Raw genomic sequence first — 19,248 nt, 5'->3', positions numbered from 1 at the left:
GTATGTAGTTCTTAATACAGGAACCTGCCTTAACAAAATTTCTGAATGTTTTTCAATGTGTAGGCCAGTTTGAAAATATCCTATTATCCTGATAACAGCTTTGCAACAGTGCAGTTGGGTAATACAACCTCAGTGAGTGAGGGAAGAGGTATGTGTATGAGACAGAACATTAAGGCAGTATAGTTAACAGCAGTAGTCCGGGCTATTAACTGCTTTAACTCCTGTACTTTCTCTTGACTTTGCAGACGACTAAGAACATGTCTGAAATCTGAAATACCATATTCCTATCCTTATATTTTAATGCCCTTTCAGTGGGAAGGGTAACCTTTATAACTGTCCATGAAAAAGTTTTATCTTGGGGTGAAAAATAGCTTCATAAAGCAATCCCCTTAAAACGAATGTGTCACAAGTTGCTGTTCCATAAAATACACTGAGCTCCAGTGCTTAGAATAATGAGGATAAACCTTTTCCAGTACTAAGCTCTTAACAAAAGTCCACATAAGCAGTATAATTTGCAGAGAAAAACTTGCTATACATTTTTTCATAACTGAGATGCATTTACTAAGCACCACATGATTCCTTTCTTACAAAGGTGTAGCCTTCTTTGATCTTTGTCCCCTCAAAATATGTGTAGAAGTAGCTTCCTGTAGCTGATATGCTTATTCCGTAACTGTTCTCTTAAAGGGGGTCAGGAAGGCTTCTGAGTTGCCAGCAAGAGTAGAGCGTTCCCGGAGCAATTCTTGCTTTCTTATCAGCTCCTTTGTTGTGGCTTCAGGGGTCCAAACCTATAAAATAAAATTAGTTGTAGTTTCTTTGGGCAGGGCTTCTGCAATAAGAAAACACTTGGCTAAACCAAGCTATGTTTTAGCCCTCCTTTCTATCCTGAGATGTAGAACAAAACCAGTGCAGCTTCCGTGCAGGTACCACATCATCTTGTATATACAAGCAGAGCACTCCTGTCACTTCTAATCTGTAATATGCTGAGGGCCCAGCTCAGGGCTAATGGCAGGGAAGAAGACCCAAAGCTTTTTATGTAGAATGACTGATTCAGGCCCAAGATCCTCTGAGTGGAAAACAGTAATTAACCATAGAGTCACTGGCAGCATAGGCTTATTTCCCTGAGACCACTGCAGAAACAAGCTCAAATCAGAGTTAGGGAAATGGTAAATTCTGAACAAACAAAACTTCTTGGTCAGCAATGGTATTTGTTTCATATATAATAAAAATCTCCATGATCCTGTTTCATTTTCTCAATTATTTGTGAGCATTAACAGGTCCCTAATACAAAAGTGATACTTTAATTATTTTAACTCCAGGAGTTAAATGTTTATTGTGCTGTGATTCATTTCACTCAGTGTCACTGACATAAGAAATCAGGTAATAAGTGACTGAGAAGGTAAATCAGAAGTTGGTGCTGGTCCCTTAAACAAGGACTCCTATCCTTTAAGTGTTCTGTGTGAATATTAAAATGCAACTGTGAACATGGTTGCATTTGTATTTAATGTGGTCTGCTTTCATCCTAGTTTTAAAACTGGTAAGGGCTCAGTTTCTGTGATTTGTTATAATACATATGGACATACATATCACCTTTTAGGTTTATTGTTGTTTTGTGGCAATCTTTACTCTATGTCATATCACCTATTAGTTAGTTAAATTGTGAAGCCCTTTCATCGGTTTGTTGTTGTTTTGGACCTACAGTAAGGCCTGCTCACAAAGGGGAAAAAAAATAATCATAGGTAGCTAGAAAACAGAATTGATCCAGGATTGAATCATGTTGGAAGCACCTACTTTTCAAGAGATCTTTCTCTCTGAAAGAAGCCATTCCTATGTTCCTGACTTTCAGTAACTGAAGGAGAAAGCAAACAAGATCTAATACAAACCAACTGGAATCAACTGTGAACCCTTCTACAACTTCTTTGCTGAAACTGTGAAGCCATTGTCTTTTTTTCCAACTAAATTTTGTTGGGATGCCAAGTTTTCTAATCAGCTGTTCAGAAATGTACAATGTGAGAGATGTCAGCTTCTGAAGACATGACTGGAATGAAGCCCTGGCTCTGAGCTGCACGTTGTGCAAAATGCTGGGTGCTTTGCTAATGCACTTTGACTCTGGGCCAGACTCCTTGCTAGTATAATTGGTCCAGCTTTCACTAATTAAATGACCAAACTCTTCATACTGACCTGCAAAGAAAGTGATCTGTCTACCTTTAACATAAAACTGTAGTTAAGGTTTGCTACTGTACGTACTTTTCTGGGTTCGAATGCGATATCTTCTTTCTTAGTAGCACCACTGGTTATCAGAGAGTTCAGATAAATAACACTGTCCGTAAGGGAATGTGCTGCCTTTTCAAGATCAGGTTTTTCTATAACTGCCAGAGATACCTGTGAAAGCTAAAAGAGAAGTGGTTAATCCATTGCACACATGTTGCATTTAGAAACAAAGCATACATCCTCTGATACTTGTTTTACCATCCATTCACTGTGTGTGTGTGTGTGTTTTCTGAATCTGTTCAGGATGTGTTTTTCTTAAAGCTTTTTTTATATATCAGAAATCTGTGAGGGAAGCACTTTAAAAGGTAGGGGATGACTCTCCTTCTTGGACATTAGAACATTAACTGCTCTTCAAGACTCACTAGACTATCACCTAGTGCCACTGGTGTTTCCATCCTGTGGCAGATGATGAGTAAGTGTCAGAAGTTGTCATCCTCCCTTCTGTGAAAATCCTATGCTACCCCCGAGAAACTTAAAACATGTTCAAAAGGCAGAAATCAGCATGTGGCTACTGTAACACGTTGACTATGACATCCAGGGTGGGACTGATGATGGAGACTGCCAGCAATGCAGATAAAATGGCATTTTCTCTCTAAATAGCACTGATTAGGTCTGATTAGCAGTTAACACTGGTAAATCAGGAAGACTTCATCCACAATAAGGTAATCAGAATATGGTCACTGAGGCTGATGTCTGTGTGGGTGGTGGGAAAATAGTAAGGTACTCAAGGCTCCAGGAGGGTGCAGAAAATGCATCGGCAAGTACAGCAGCCAAATGCGTCGGTGTGGGCTTTAAGAAATAGGACTCTTCTCGACGGTAGAAGAAGAATATGAGACAAATGGGAAAATCAGAAGTCAGCAAGACTGATATCAACTCAGTATGTTCAATTTAGAAGAGGAAAAAGATGCTTCTACTGACTTGAAGGGCCTTGAATTGGTCGTATCCTTTGAAGAAATACATGCTTCCTTTGAGAAACTGCAGTTAGCAGTTTTCAGTATTTGGACATCATAGTTAGGTGATCATTAGCTTTAGGGGGAAGGAAAGGAGGAAAGATTTTACATTCCTTGTCAGTGGTAAAGGATACAATTCTGCAGTGGGATTAGAGAAGGCACAAAATCCATAGAAATTACCAAATTACTGTTTTGAACAATTAACAAGTAGTAGTACTGGCAAAAACAAGCCCTGCTTCTGAGAATACTTTAACTTCCTGCTTTATACAGACTGATGGCAACTAAAGAAATAAACACTACTAATAAATCAGTCCTTTCTCCCCATTTCTCATACCTCTTCTTTCACAGCTTGCATCTCTGCAGGTGTCACTGTAGAAGGTGGCCTTGGCTTTGCAACTTTTTCTTTCTCTGCTCCTTTTTTTTCCGATACCATAAGCAAATTGTCCAGTTTATTTTGAAGCAGATCGATTATTCTAGAATCTGCAAACACCTTAGCAATATCAAGAGCGTTCTTTCCTGTATTTGAAAATAAATACCTGTTTAAGCCATGAAAATAAATCTTGGCACTTGTTGTAACTGGATAATGACACTACAGTCAACAGAACTTAATTAGGCATCTAATTTATTAGCCATTCAGTGTGCCAGTAGCCTGCCTGATGTTGGTGTGAGGGCTGGCAGTCAGCAGCACTGCTTGCAGAAATAAGGGCTTGCAGAAACGAGCCCTGAAACAAGATATTGAAGGAATTCTTGGACGTGGTTGCTTTGCTCTTAATGTCCTGACGTTTGCATCTTAATATACTGGTCCTGCAGGTTGTCACTTTGATCTCTGAGAGGTGAGAGCATTTAGCACTTAGGAATGGCTAGCATATTACAGAGTTTGGAATTCAGACAAAGTTATTGTTGGTATCTGCCTCTGCTAGTGGTTGCTCTGTGGCTGGCAGAGTCAAGGGAAAGCCCTGTGGTCTAAGTGGGGCTGAACCCCTTCAGAACCCCTTCAGAGCGTAATAAAGGGGGAAACTCTTCTAAATCTTATGAGATGAGGCCTTAAAGTAATGGTGAAACCAAACTGCCACCATCAGTTATACAGAATTTCCCATTATAATAGAAATGCAGAGTACACAGTGCTTCTACAAGCAGGGTTTCACCTTCTAGGCATTTTGGGAAGGAAAGTCTTATTACGTAGCAACATTGCTTCCTACATTACAGCAAGGGCCAAAAAAGCAATGTTAACTGTTTAAATTGCTCTTAAAATAGAGACAATAATAGTCATTGAAAGGTCTGCTGTGAGGAGGCAACCCTTCAGTATCAGTTCAGATTTGTGTTTCTGTTAAGCTGCTTTTATCTCAGGGACAAGTATTTACAGGCTAAGCAGCAAGAATTTCTTTATTTAACTAGTGTTGTCTGTGCATGCAATATTACAGGCAGTTGAAATGTGTGGCAGAATGCACACTGGCCAAAACTAAAATCTACTTTTCCATTCAATAATACTAATAACTGCCTAGATCTTTTTTTCATTAAAGTCGCTTTCATCTCCAAATGTATCAGGTGAGGAGTAACAGCTATCAGGGATGTTTTCAGCCACACTCTTGGGGTGGGAGGTTGTACTTATTAATCATGTCATTATGTAACTTTATTTTATAGACATATAATAAGCAGGAAAGCTGACTAGTTAGAATAGTGATTCCATACTGTAGAAAACTAGTTGAACTTAACTTTACCTTCATCATAATCCTGATAGCAGTCATAAATTCAGAATACTTCTCAAAACATTCCAATAACTTATTTTTCTTATAAAACTTGTATGCACTTAAGCAGTCCCTGTGGGGAGACATTGATATTTACCATTGCTGTTTGTTGTTTGGATGTCAGCACCTGCATTGATTAAAAAATGTACCATATCCAATCTACAGATCTCAATGGCTCTCATTAGTGGGGTTGCACTGCCTATTGCAGGTGCATCCACTGCTCCTCCAGCCTTCACTATCAGCTCAGCAATCTCTAGGTGTCCATTATAGCAAGCATGATGGAGGGGAGTCCACATGAAATTGTCTGTTGCATTCACGTCGGCCCTACAAAAGAGTAAGAGGGGTTGTGGCAGATGATGCCAGACACTAAATACAGTTTACTTCCACGGCTCTAAGTACAATCAATGACAACTGCATGATAGTGGCATATGCAATGTAAATAAGTATTTTCATATTGCTAATGCTACTTTGAAACTGTTTTAGAATGTGATACGTAGCTTGTCATATTCATTGTGTGTGCCTGGGTGGTGATCATGGTCCTCTCGAAGCTGACACAGGGTCCTCCCCAGGGAAGTTTTCACACGTACAGAGAAAAATAAGCTTTGGGGCAACTTAGTCCTTCTGAAAAATGCTCGTAGTGTTTGTGCTCCAGCTTCCCTGAGGATGGCCAAAGGCAGGTTAAAGAATCCAAAAAAGAAAACTTCTGGGCCAAGAACACGTGCTCCAAAATACATGGCAAAATTGCTTCCTGCACTATTTAAAAATGAGTTAGAGAAGATCTATTACAGAAAAGCCAAGGATTTAAAACTTTTTCAGCTACCGTGTCACTGGTCTAGATCGTTCTGCCTCCCAGGTTAGTAATGGCGTGTTCTGGAGGCTGCAAGAGCTGGTTTTGGGGTGATATTTGCAGTGTGCTGCCTTCAGAAGAATCTCAGGGAAAAGCATTACCAGCCCTTTAGCAGCTGGCTGCCTTGGGAGCTTTTCAGCCAGGGGCATGGAAAGGTGAGGCTTGGGGAACAAGAGCCACTAGTGTTAAAAAAAAACAACACTTTGTCATGTTAAAAGGGAAGAAATATGGTTCCTCATGTCTTTGAACAAACCATGGTCCGTGACCATACCTGGATCTGTTGTCTCCCTCGTGTGCCATGCATGGGTTCAGAAGGGGTCAAAACTGAGGGAATCCCCTAAAACTCCTGCACAGTCAATTACTTTCCATTGTGTTTAGGACAGCCTACAGGTCCTGAACTGCACTAGGGACAGTCCCGTTTACTCAAGGGACAAAGAACTGATGTCTGCCTGAAAGACACGGAAGGAGGTAGAGGGAAGAAAAACTAAGAAGCAAGCTGCTTGCCCAGAGAGCTTTTTTGCTTATCTGATCAGATGGTTAATATTTAACTGTGGATCAAAAGAACAGACTAATCTATTCATCTCTTCTTCCTTAAATTTTTAATCTGTTTCAGAATTCTGCCTTTGCTGAGATCATATAGCAGTAAATTCCCCAGATCTAACGGTTTTATCTTTGTTATCTTGCAGTTGCTTAGCTATTCTGACTTACTTGTATGCAGATGTCATTTCCTCTATATTTCTCATTTAAAATGCAGGGTTACACTTACTCTACTTTCTCTCCCTACCCACTCCCCATGCCTGGACTGATCCTCTTTCTGTCCCTGACTCTCTTTTGTTAACTTCACTCTGTGGGAAACAAACTGATTGAAGGGAACAGGAAAGACACAGTGCTGGCATAAAATTCTTCAACATTTTCTTTGGATCAAACATGGGTGAATTTGCCTTATTTGAGTCTTTCTGGAACAAGGTAGAAAGTAGATACCACTGATTTATGCTTAAACCTCAGCATTTTTTATAGCTCTAGATAAGTATTTAATTTTCCATTTGGTATGCATTTATAATACTGAAATGGCCATATTGTAAAAAGTATTTAAATTCCCATGCCAAAATGAAAGTGTTTGAAAGTCCACAATGTTGAAAGATGCAAAGCTAAAACTGTACTGAAAACTTTCCTTTCTGATTTCAATCAATTTAAAATATCAAAACTAGATTTATTTTTTTTTAACTATTATTGCATTTATAGGTCTAAATACAATGAGATGTGACTAGTGCACTGTCTAGTGAGATCTGATGAAAGCAGTGGAGATAAATTTGCTAGATTAATTTGATAACTCTTGCATCCTTATCTTTGGAAGACCTGAATTTACACACTTACACAGCTTTACATACGCTGCAGGAACGTCAGTGTAATTACCAGGGTGCATAAATTTGTACATGCTGTTAAGTCTCTGCAGGATCTTGAGCAATGGCTAGAGACACTTATCCTTATAAATGAACATTAAAATAAATTCTAGCAACAGGTAGAGAACATAGCTAACATAAATATTGTCTCTGTAAAATGTTCTCTTAAGCAGTTATCTGAATGTAGGACTGTGGCAGTTTGATCATAAAAAAAAAGAAGAGATTATGCTATTACATAAATATGACTGATTTTTTCTTAAATTGCTTTCATTTTTAAGCTGTTATGAAGGTTTTCCACAGGTGTATCTGTAGGCTACAAAACTGCTGAAGCACTTCTGAAGAGGGGAACAGACTAAATAGCAACGTGCACTTCTGGAGTAAATCCTGCTGCCTCAGCCTGCTGAGGCTGCAGAGGAAAGTGATTCTTGGTAGAGCTGATTCTCTTAAAATATTTGCATGCAAAAGCTCTGGCATGTGGAACAGGGAAGTCTGAGACTTCCTTGATGATTCATTTAAAAGTATCTCAATGATTTCAGGCTAGCCACTTAAGTCAGATTTTCAAAAAATCATTCATGTAATTTTGAAAGTTATTTTGAAGATGCACTCCTTGAGACATGGATATAAACTAGCCGCAGCTCCAATAGACTACATGTAGGTGCTCTGCATCTAAGTGAAATGTCAGTAGTTCAGACACCAACAATTTCAGATCTGTGAAACTTACCTTTAGATGTTTTTATTTCCTCATTACTAAAATGTAAAAAAAAATAAACTAAACCTCTGTAACTCAGCATCTTACGGAATTACTATGTTAAATAGCATGCATACAAAGACTATAATCTGTTGCATCCAAATGTTTATTGGAAATTTATGCTCCCAAAATAGCAATTAAAGAAAATCTTTGGAATGATCTTACCCCTTTTCCAGAAGATACTGCACGAAGTCTATGTTCCCACTTGCGCATGCAGTCATCAAAGGTGTTTTGTAATACTTATCTTTTATGTCTACTGGCACACCCTCCTCAAATGCTTTCTCTAGAGACAGAATGTCTCCTGCCCTGACAAGGAAGTTAATGTTCATGTACATTTTCCTTGGTTCATCTATATACCAGGCACGGTCGTCATGCACGGGGTGGGCAGATGGGTGGTCTCGGTTAAAGCGGTAGCTATCAGCAGTGTTCTGAACAGCCTCAATCATGTATACAGGGAAGCCGTCTTCCCTAAGTGGACACACACTCTTTGGAATAATGCAAATTGGCATGGGGACAGCAATGCCTCTTTTGCCTCTTCGTTTCTTCCCTTTCTTTCCTTTCTTCCCTTTGGGTCCATAAGATGTTATAAGATAGTTTTTCTGCAAGTATTTAGAACCTTTAAAAAATTCTTCAGTGTTGATTCCTTCAGGGTCAGCTCTTTCATGCGCTTCAGCAATAGTTTGTATTTGCTCAGTGTCCACAAAGGCACACTGCTTCTGAATAACTGCTATGAAATCATCCTTAGCTACTGTTCCATCTCCTTGGTCAACGGCCTCAAATGCCTTCCGGAGGGCAGCCTGGTGCTCTAAGGACCAGTCGTACAGCCTCAGTGCCCACTGGGGGTTCTTCTCCTTAGCTTCAGACTTAGACTGTTTTTTAAAGTTATTTTCAATTTTGCGCAATTCAGTTACTGCTGCTTTAAAACCGCCTTCCTTGGCAACTGCTCTTGGAGTCTTTGCCAACAAGTTTGTCCATGTAGGATCGCAGCCTAACAATATAGACACACTTTCACTGATAGTGCAATGGAATTAATAAATGGCAATTACTTAACGTAACAGTCTTGTAATTGTGTAGCTAATTAGCACAGGTCTACAATTTTATAAAGTCTTAACTATAAATAACAATAGTAAATGCAACCGTATCAGTGATCCCAACCTGGAAAGCTAGGCACACAGCCACATTTGTTTTCCAAAGGGAGATTCACTAGGCAACCCATACTCTACTCCATCTACTCACGAATACTTATGGGAAGAGAGAAGTTCAGTGAAAATTTTACATTTTTACTTAAAGTAGCAACCAAGTTTAAGAAGAAACCAACTAAGATTAAGATGTTACTCACTCTTCTGTAGCCCAACATTGTGATTTGGTAATGGACTGTAAGCTAAATATTTGGACCACAAGAACATAACGTAGGATTGTACGTGGTCCTACAGAAAGACAATTGGAAGTGGTATGATCATTTGAGTAACTTAGAAAATCATCACAGCTTATTTGGAGTATGTTTTAATACCCACGGGTGCTAAGTTTTCCCCATGACTACAGTGAGATCAGGTTGTTAAAATGATCAGTGAAACAAAACCACTTAATGCTGTCCAGTTCTAAGTTACACAAACCCGTGTTGTTTCTGTTGATTTTCTTGAGAAATGTTTTATTTCATCATAGCCACACTAGTAGAAGTGAACAGCAATAGCCTATGTTAGGTACTTCTTAATGAGAATCGCACTTGTCACATGATACCCCAGAGAGACAATTCCTTCGCAGATGCCCGAGTGATGTCAGTCTTTCCTCTAACACAGAAAAATAATATATACAATAGTCATGAAGTAACTTCTTAATGTACCTCGTTGTCCTATAAACTTGCAGCAATTTGCAAATCCTCCCTCTGCAGCGTAATGAAGTGGTGTGTTACCGTTCATAGCGATCAGGCCCAAGTCTCCATTATAAGCTGAAATAATCCTCAGGATCTAGAAAAGCAAAAACATTACCACCAAAAGTCATCTGTGTTTCTTAGGAGGGGGGAACTGTGAGACTGATTTACAAATGAAATGCAGTATCGTATATTCCCGGTTTACATAGTGAACTTCTCTCCCTTGCCCAGCTGATCAAAGCACACATGACACTCATGTTTTCTATAGTACGTGCCTACTTTACTCAGGAATTAGAAATCTCCTTCAGTTGTAGATATCAAGAACAACCTTCACTATTGCAGGCCTGCCATCTTCAAGACCTATGTGTAATCATTGTGTGCATAATAAAAATTGCATAATTTAATAAAGACAGTAGTTGGGAAGATACAGGGAAGAAATGGCCTCCCTGCAGCTATTTGTATCTGCCTTTCCTACAATGGGAAGGTTTCATCTATGTTATGCAACTGTGACATGCTACATGTTGGGGGAAACAAGCTCTTCAAATTGACACCAGACAGCCACAGTAGCACACACACTCTGGGTTACCTTGGCAAAAAAGCTCTGCAATTATGAGAGAGATTCTGTCACTTCTGGCTTTCCTTTGATACCCAAAAAGAAGTGGCTTTTAACTACTAATTACTGTGCTTTGATCAGCTGAGATACTGGACTCCAAATAGATAAATAAATAACGGCCTGGATTTGCAGCAAGCTGTTCAACACCACAAATGATGATACCTCAAAAAAGCCTCCTTTGGCTGCAAAATGTGCAGCACTGTGTCTTTCCTTGTCAAATAGGTTAACGTCGACTCCTCTCTCAAGTATACCACGTACCAGCTCAAGAACACCTTCTCGTGCTGCTTCCATTAAGGCTGTGCGACCCGTAGCCTGCAAGGTAGCAAGAAAACAATTCAGAATTTGCATTGTGTGCTAATTCAGGTTGAAAGAGTCCAACATGATCTGATTGCTGCAGGGCAGCATAAAATGAAGGCTTCTTTTAGGTGTTATTGAAAAAAGTAGACATGTCTAATACTTTCAACAGCATTTGTATGAAAACTTTAGGAATCTAGTCTTAATGCTTCTAAATCAGGAGTAGTCAAATCCTAGTGACTCAATTATGTTAGTAACCTGACTCACCTGAATAGCCACACAAAAATCAATTCCCTATTTGAGGAAATACTTTTTTTTTTTTTTTTTCTTTCTGGGTGCATGCTCTTGTGTATAAAGATTTAACACAAAATACCAATTATATCTTGAAAGAACATAAGTAACTATGACTTTGGTAGATTCGGTGACTGTCTCAAGAATAAAGCACCTCTCAGCTCAGGGATAGTGTTCTATTAACCTAATGTCCCACACCAACTCTTAAAATCTCTCACCTGCTGCTATACAGAGGGGCAGAGATAAAGGAAGGGCAGGAAGCAGACAATGAGCTGTGGATTTCGTTGTACTGAACCATGATTTGTTCCCTGATATCTTTCTTTGGGCCTAGCAAAACATTCCCATTATGTTGCCAGGTATGTGTCTACAGTATTTGACCCAAGATTCAGATTTCTCATCATATTGCAGGCATGCAGAGTGCAGAAGGTGGGAACGTGCCTCAGAGGATGTGATAAAGATGTCCAAATATTGGTAGTGTAAAATGTTTTGGTATAGCTACAAATTAGGAAGGATGCCGCAAATGCTAGGACAAAAGCAAAAGCCAGGAGTAGCTCTAAGGGAAAGCCTGATAATCCTGAAGGTCTTTTCCAACCTACATGATTTAATGACTCTATGACTTGATCAGTAGCACAGGGCTTCATGTCCTTAATGCCATTGATAAATTTAGCAAGTAAACAAATACATGACTAAGATGTACAAAAGGGAGAAAAGAGTTTCTTATGTCTCATCATTACCTTGATCCCCATTCATGTTTCTTCTGTTGGACTCACCTTTTTAGTATTACTTCAACCCTGAAAACCTTGGGGCACATCCAGCTGAAGCACAGTGAACTAGAACTCTTAGGAGTTGGCACACTTACCCCTTGTTTTTTAAATATTTACACTCTAACCTACAAAAATCTGACTCAGGATACATGATTCAATCAGAAGACTTAAATCTCTGTTCCTGCAAAAAAAATGTTGATAAAAAAGGGAATAGACATCCCCACAGAGTAATGAAATTGCCACTGTTGTGCAATTTTAATGTGAGGATTTATGGTTATACATTCCAGTCTGGTGACCATTCTTTACTCCTGTATACACATTCTTAGTTACCAAAATATTCATACTGGGTCTCTTGAATCGGGATTTGCTCCTCTTTCCAATAAATTCAGACATATTTCTTTAATATCATGAGCTTGCTCACAGGCTTGTAGAAATATAGGCTTCCCATCAGTAGTACAGTTGTTAAGATCTGCACCATAATCCAGGGCAATTTGAGTGCAGTGATAATGCCGTCGTGTAGGCAAAATGCAGTAAAACAAAACACCTGCAACGAAAAACATCAAGGATTATGGTGTAATGGTAAATGATAAGAAAGGTTATTTATGCTATAAACTTCACAGAAGAATGGGCAGAGACTCCTTCATCAGAGGCCCATTAAATTCTCTCACATATATAAATGTAAAAAGGATTTCTAGTTTAGGACCTCTGAACTCAGGGAGTTTACCAGAATTGAGTATGTGGCTGCTCATCGGAGAACACACTGGAGGGATCTATGATTTAAAGGCCTGGATTCAGGGAGAATAATTTTCATTTTTACCAAAGGCCAATAGCTTATGTTGAGCTTTAAGCATTACCCTCCACTGTGGTTCCTCTCTTCAGAGTGAGCATGACATACATAGCAAGCACATAACACAGTAAGGAGCCATTTTGTGCTATTTCCGGTCTGATTGGGTTCCTTTTTACTTACCTTTCCCTTCGTTATCAACAACAGTCATGTCTGCTTTAGCTTTTACTAGTAAGTCCAGAACCAAGTCATAGCCTAGCTCGGCTGCCCTCATTGCTGGAGTACGTCCCATTTTGTCCTGGACATCTGGATGAGCTCCCAGCTGTAGCAAGAAGCTGCACATGTCGGTGTCATTCTTAGAGCAGGCCAAAGAGAGGGCGCTGTACCCATCTGTAGGCTCGGTGAAGTTAATGAGGTTGGGGAAGCCATGCTGGACAAGCTTTTCTATTTGCTTCTTGTCTTTCTGGTGGACACACTGGAGAAGTTTGTAGATCTGTAAGTCTTGAAGTCTGTCATCTACTGGTAGCATCCCTGAGTAAGAAAAAATGGCTTCATCTAAGGAAGGAATTTCTGCACTGGGAGAGAGGAAAACATGTAAACACAGAGATGAGATTACTCTGACATGCCAGGAAGAACAGGTATCAAGCTATGTTCAAGGCACGCAAAATATCTACTTACCTACTTAAACTTGACAGAGCACAGAGCTGTAAGTGAATTTCTCTCATTTAGTGTATATGGTACATATAGAGACTACATAAACACAGGAAGCACCTTGCAAATTGCTCTTTCCAGTAATCAAACTGTTCAGAAGAAATCCCTTCCAAGGTGAAACTTAAGGTAGGGAACTGTAAGCTAACTGCTTCGCATTCAAGGAACTGCGATAATCTATAATTACTTGGAGGCCCAAGTTGAGGCTGATCACCTGCCATTTTAGTATATGAGAAAAAAAAAAATCACATGTCCCAGTTACGAGTTTTGCTAAAGCATAAAATAGATGCTAGGATCACTTCGTCAATACCGGAGCATCTTCCCTTGTTAGTATCTAATGCATGAACTTCCAGCTGGGCTGCATGCATAAAAGGGTAAATTGTGTTTCTCTGTGGTAAATCCCTCAGGGAAAAAAGGTGCAGGCAGTGAGATGCTGACATGGGAAAAGATTCCTCCAGGTAATGCAACAAATACTTGTAGAGGAAAGTGTGCTGCAGGATACCAGCTTTGCATTTTCCTCGGTTGTGATTATTTTTTAGACTTTTTATCCTCTGTTAGCTAGTCTCAGCACTTGTGGCTGCAGGGACAAGCAAGGGTCAAGGCCATTTCTGGAGCTTGCTTAAGTGAATGGGAAGCTTCCTATCAGCTTCAAGCAAGCCCTGGATCAACCTGTGCTTCAAAAACAACACTTATAGGACAGACAATAAAAAATGTGGAAGAACAGGTCCCCTTAGGGATTTATTTTATTTTATTTTATTTTATTTTATTTTATTTTATTTTATTTTATTTTATTTTATTTTATTTTATTTTATTTTATTTTATTTTATTTTATTTTATTTTATTTTATTTATTTTATTTTATTTTATTATCCATATAGGCTGTAAATTGTACCACTTAGCAATCTTCCTGGCTACTATTGAGTGTTTTGTGGCTGTCTGAGAAGAGGTGAGTTGTAGGAATGATTCAGAAGGATGCACAATTTCAACAGATTTTTTGTGTCACCACCTCCCTTTCTGGAAAGGAAATCTGAAATAAAACTGCAGGAAAAATAGAGTGAATAAAGGCTAACCATATTGGGAACAGGTGAAAGTACTTTTTGTACCACAGGTATGCCATGTCAGTTGTTCCTGTAACTACTGCCTTTCATTTCTTTTGAAATCAGAACTCTCATTCTGATCATATACAAAATATATTCTTACAACACATGACTAAATCATTAAGCATCAATAACTCAAATCTGTCACCTAAATCCTTACTATGTTGTGTTTCTTGTACGTTGTCCTGTAAAAGGGAATAAATGCATTTTTTTTTTTTATTATATTTTTCTGGTAGGGGTTACAACAATAGTAGCACTCAGTCCTAATGTTTAGAGTTCAGAAATAAGGCTACTTATGGGTAAAGCCCTGGGAGGAAGGAAAACAGAGTACCCTGCGGAGTCTAGCTTTTAGAGCCTGAGACATTAGAAGTCATTTCTGAGCAAAGCTTCTTGACAAGGACGTTTGTCCTGGGTTCTGGTGAAGCGGTGTGACCTCTGCAGCGAGGAACAGCACAAAGGTACTACAGGGAAGGCTCTTACACTGTTTATGACTCTGAAGCTCAGAAAGAAAAATCTTTTTAATAATGGTTAGGTGGAGCTGACAAGCTTAAACTATTCTCTTGTACTCTTGCTCTCTATTCCGCACCACCCTGTAGCTGTAACAAACTTGGTTTCACTTCCAAAATGGGCCCTTTCTTCCCACTGCATCTGCGTGCACACAAAGAGCCAAGGCTCCTGTTCCTTAGGTGCTGTTTAAATGATCAAAACACTGCCTGATCCCTTCTGGGCAGCCTGCACAGAGTGAGCCCATTCCACAGCCCATGGGCTTCCCCCCTGAAGGAGGGCTGGGCATGATCGCAGCTCTGCCCCATTCTTTCTGAAATGCTTCTGCTCTGCCTCTGCCCCAGCCAGCACCGTAGGCTGCAGAGCAGCAGGGGCATGCACCTCGCTGCCTTTGGGGCTGTGGCCCCCAAAAAAGCTGCAGGGCTCGTCTGCAGCCTGGCTTACTGCTGCCGAGACCACCCGCAGGGTGCCAGCCGCATGCTCCTGCAGCCAGCCCAGTCTGCAGCGCTCCGAGGAAATCAATACTCACCTATTGACACTGTCTGAGGAACTGACAAGATCTTGTGTTTGAGGATTTTTCCTGTATTTCTTAGCGCTTTCTGCACAAACACCTGGATTTTGCACAGCATTTTTTCAGGAACTTATTTAAGATCAAAACTTGTCTTATTTTTCCCTTCTTTCTCCCCCAGGAAGCTGCAAACACTAAAAAAATGATGTTCTCCCTGGAAGTAGGTTAGTAAAGCTAAGAGCACAAGAGCACTATCATAATTGATAACATTTTTTTAGTAACATCCAATGAAGGTTTAAATGAATGTAATATTCAGTGCATAGAGCTTTGGATTCATTTTATGGATTATCCTTGAGATTCGTAACAGTACCTGAGCCACATCTAGTACAACCATCACACTCAGCATCTGAAATATCCAGAACAAGCACATCCTAAGATGCCATTCTGCAGCGGGCAAGGTGACACACTTGGAAAGCAAGTCTGAATCTGAAGCACATCTTGCATGCTTCAGCAATTACTAGCTGCAAGTAAACACCTGCCATCACTGGTGTTGTTGCTGTCAGTGTCCCCAGCAGTGACACAGAAGAGGGACACAGGGTTACACAGGAACAGCAGCAGTGTCAAGAAGCAATCGAAGAATCACCAGCACTGATGGAAAACAGACGTGCTGCATGTGGTAAACACCACAAAATATGGTTGAAAAACAACAAACCATGCATTATTCATGCAATATCCCTGTATATATGTCCAATAAGCATTTGAACTATGTGACTAGGTATTATTTTTGCTCCCCAAAACCTTTGCCTCGTTCATGATATGGGACTCACAGCACAATTTCCACTTATTCCACGCTTTCCCTTTTGCTCATAGGGCAATGTATTATACTCTATCCCAATGTTAGTCCCAGTGCACTATGATCAGTGATTCCTGTTGGTTTTGAGATGCTTATCCTGGCAATATTTTAGTACTTCACACACAGAAACAAAATTATTTCTGTAAACATAAGTGAAATTATTTTCGACATAATGGTGAAGTATGTTGTTATCTCAGTTTACCCACCAGTGAGATCCCCTAGCAAGTTTAAAGTCTGCTTCAGAGCATTAAGAACCAACAATTTACATGAAAACAAACATAACAATTTAGCTGTGATGGTTAATATTTCTTTTTAGTATTTCTTTAAAGGGATTGGGTCCTGTTTTATTAGAAATTTCTACAGTAACAGAATTAAAATAAGACAGGTGGGATAGAAGCTTATACCCAGAGTCAGGTAAAACTGCAAGCAAGTGAAACAGCCTTTTATAATGAAAATGTAACTACAGCATCCTGGGATTTTCATTAAATAAATGCTGCCAATTGTGTGCATTTCATAGGGTTTATATCACTTAACCCGTAGGACCTTTTAACAGAAAACAAAGGATTGTTGACACAGCTTTGAGACAGTCATACTCTGGGGAGCACTTCATGAAGCTATAATCATAAATCCTGGGCTTGTAACATCTGTGGAGCAGCAACTTTATCTGTTGACAAACATCAACAGGATCGCCGCTTTCATCCTGCCAGCTTCTGTTATTGTTTTGGTTGAAAGCATGAACTCTTTCCAATTCCGATGAACCCTTTTCCCAGTATACCTAGTATTAGGAAGGGCATTTTAATCAGGCTGGTTTCTCACAAAGCTTTCCAGGCAGTGGCCAAGCTGCATTGGTAGGGAGTGTCTGCTGCCCAGCACTCTCACTCGCTTTCTGTCAAAGCCTGGTGCCCGACCGCTGCTGGAAGCACTTGTGACTCCTTTTTTTCAGTTTGCAACATTTTTCAGTTTCAACATTTCAAGTAGAAAGCATCCCTTTAATTATCACTATTCACAAAGCAGTAAACAAAATTTTCATGTCTTTTATCATTAGTGAGAGAAAATAGCTTGGAACTTTCTAAATTTGGCCCATTCGCATGCTGGCCGTAGAGATAAGCCTGAGCCCTCTGTGCTGGTACAAAAGAAACTGATATGGTAACGCTGCCACGTTATATTTCTGGCTTTGTACAGATAATTACTATGGATTTTTGGCTGTGGCTAACGTTTAACAGGAGCAATGTAACAAAATCCTCCTCAGACTGAATCCTGGCATAATGAATAGCCTGTAATGCCGTGTTTATTCTTCTAAGATGTGCCTTTTGTATTCAGCTTGCCGTGCCAGTGTCTGTCTGGGAGTGGCTGGAGCCGCAGCCAGGAGGGCGAGGAGCTGCAGGGCACCGCTGAGAGGAGAGGTGAGGGGCAGAGGTGGCACCGGGCGGCCTGCCTCAGAAATCACCTTTTGGTTACAAAACCCAGCAACCCTCCCCGGGGCCCTGCAGCAGCTGCATGTCTCCCTCACAGCAACAAGCCTGTCGCACCCGCCTGGCCCCTCAGCGGCACTCACCTGCGGCCGCCACCACCGACCCCAACCCGCCTCAGGGCGCCGTGCCCGCCATTATGCCCAGACAGCCGCGCTGCCCTTGGCAACGGCGACACGACGGGCGTCAGAGGTTGGACTTGGCCGTTGGCCACCAGCCCTTGGCAGTGGAGAGGCTGTGAGGCGGCGAGGTGAAGAAGGGGGGCTCACCCCACGCCTGCAGGGCCTGGCTGTAGGATCAGGGGCCAGGGGCTGCGAGGGCAATGCCAGCCCTCCTGCATGGGGTCTCTCACTGGGATGTGACAGCCTCTGGTGGTTTTCTGACTTGTTTTCTTGCAAAACTTCCTCGCCCTCCCGTGAGAGGCAGTGCAATGTAGTAGTGTCAGCCCTGAAGCTTATGCTCAAGATGCGCGGGTAAACCAACTTTATAGCTATTTGCAGGAGGCTGTGTGGTTGTGTAACATAAATTAAACATGTTGGGCTTGAATCGAAGCATAATTGCTCATAGACCTGACTGGGAGGATAAACCTATTTATCAACAGGAAAAATGTCAGTGCCAACAGTCAGGGAAAAATGCTCAATGCTGTTTAAGTGAGTTAAAGGAGAAGCCCTCCTAAAAAACAAACACCGCTACCACTGGGACTTCCAAAGCTGTCTGGACTTCTTTTCTGTCGTCTGTCATGGCTAATTTCAGCCTCTAAGTGCCAGTAGCCAATTGGCCCTTAATATTGTTGTTGGGCTCAGCAATTGCCTAGCTAGCCAGGACAGGCTGTTGAATTATTTACAAAACACCTCTAATATTAGGAGGTCTGAGGTCAAGTCATTTTTTGAAATGTGGTATGTTTCACCAGGGAAGTGGTGTTGTGCAGCTGGACGCATGTCCAACAAAGCAGAAGGGTGGGCGATTGAAGGCACCAGACTGAGTGGTGAATCACAGCAAGAAATACAGATAGATATTAACATAAAGCATTTCATTATTTTCCCTGCAAGAAGTGCCAATTATACAGAACCTACTTCATGGTAGCACACAACCTTGTGTCCTGAATGTGGACAGTCACAGAGGTGCTCTGCTGGCTTCATTGTTACCTGAATGAATGCAGTCTATGGAGCTCACGGCACACAGATTTTACCCACCATGCCAGCACCTGATAGTGAGATAATCAGGAGTAAATTATCTCCTAACCACATCTGCTCCAAAGAACATTTATTACTGAGAAGTTTATGTTTTCCCCTTGTATTATTCACCCATAAACATTAACCTCAATTGGCCCTACAAGATACATACCTCATCAAGATGGGTAAAGCCTCCATTAATGACATGGTCACTTTAAAGCTCCAAAGTGGTCTAATTACAAATAAAAAGATTACACCGCTTAACAGCTGATCCAAAGTGTTTGAAAGCTAAAGGCTGTGAAGTTTGGTTTGGTGCTAGCAGAAGGTGCCAGACTGACAGCACTACACAGCCCCTGTACAGAACAAG

The 19,248-nt window shown here is 40.6% G+C and overlaps 1 protein-coding gene across 2 annotated transcripts; it reads right to left on the bottom strand.

Annotated features, from left to right (window-relative positions):
* Positions 1-274: 274 nt before the first annotated feature.
* On the bottom strand, positions 275-18,117 carry ANKEF1 (ankyrin repeat and EF-hand domain containing 1). Of its 2 annotated transcripts, none has more exons than XM_068675665.1 (10): positions 17,796-18,117; positions 12,755-13,146; positions 12,132-12,331; positions 10,697-10,750; positions 9,799-9,922; positions 8,124-8,946; positions 5,061-5,287; positions 3,553-3,734; positions 2,245-2,388; positions 275-785 (listed from the first exon to the last, which is right to left on the bottom strand). In XM_068675665.1, exons 2-10 carry the CDS (start codon positions 13,098-13,100, stop codon positions 660-662), a joined length of 2,226 nt encoding a protein of 741 aa, XP_068531766.1. In that variant the 5' UTR covers positions 13,101-13,146; positions 17,796-18,117; the 3' UTR covers positions 275-659. The 2 variants fall into 2 exon arrangements, with proteins under 2 accessions (XP_068531766.1, XP_068531765.1); XM_068675664.1 differs by having other exon boundaries at positions 10,601-10,750; positions 17,796-18,112.
* Between the last annotated feature and the right edge of the window lie 1,131 nt (positions 18,118-19,248).

Source organism: Anas acuta, chromosome 3, assembly GCF_963932015.1.
Source record: "Anas acuta chromosome 3, bAnaAcu1.1, whole genome shotgun sequence".
Lineage (NCBI taxonomy): Eukaryota > Metazoa > Chordata > Aves > Anseriformes > Anatidae > Anas > Anas acuta.
This window is presented reverse-complemented; position numbering and strand designations above follow the sequence as displayed.

What these genes read in the sequence shown, in the direction of transcription:
- ANKEF1 (XM_068675664.1), bottom strand. Translation starts at nt 13,100, where the DNA reads ATGCTACCAGTAGATGACAGACTTCAAGACTTACAGATCTACAAACTT. An exon ending in TGTTGATAACGAAGGGAAAG is followed by an intron (nt 12,332 to 12,754) that starts GTAAGTAAAAAG and finishes TTTTCGTTGCAG; the next exon opens with GTGTTTTGTTTTACTGCATT. An exon ending in CAAGTTTATAGGACAACGAG is followed by an intron (nt 8,947 to 9,798) that starts GTACATTAAGAA and finishes CTATATTGTTAG; the next exon opens with GCTGCGATCCTACATGGACA.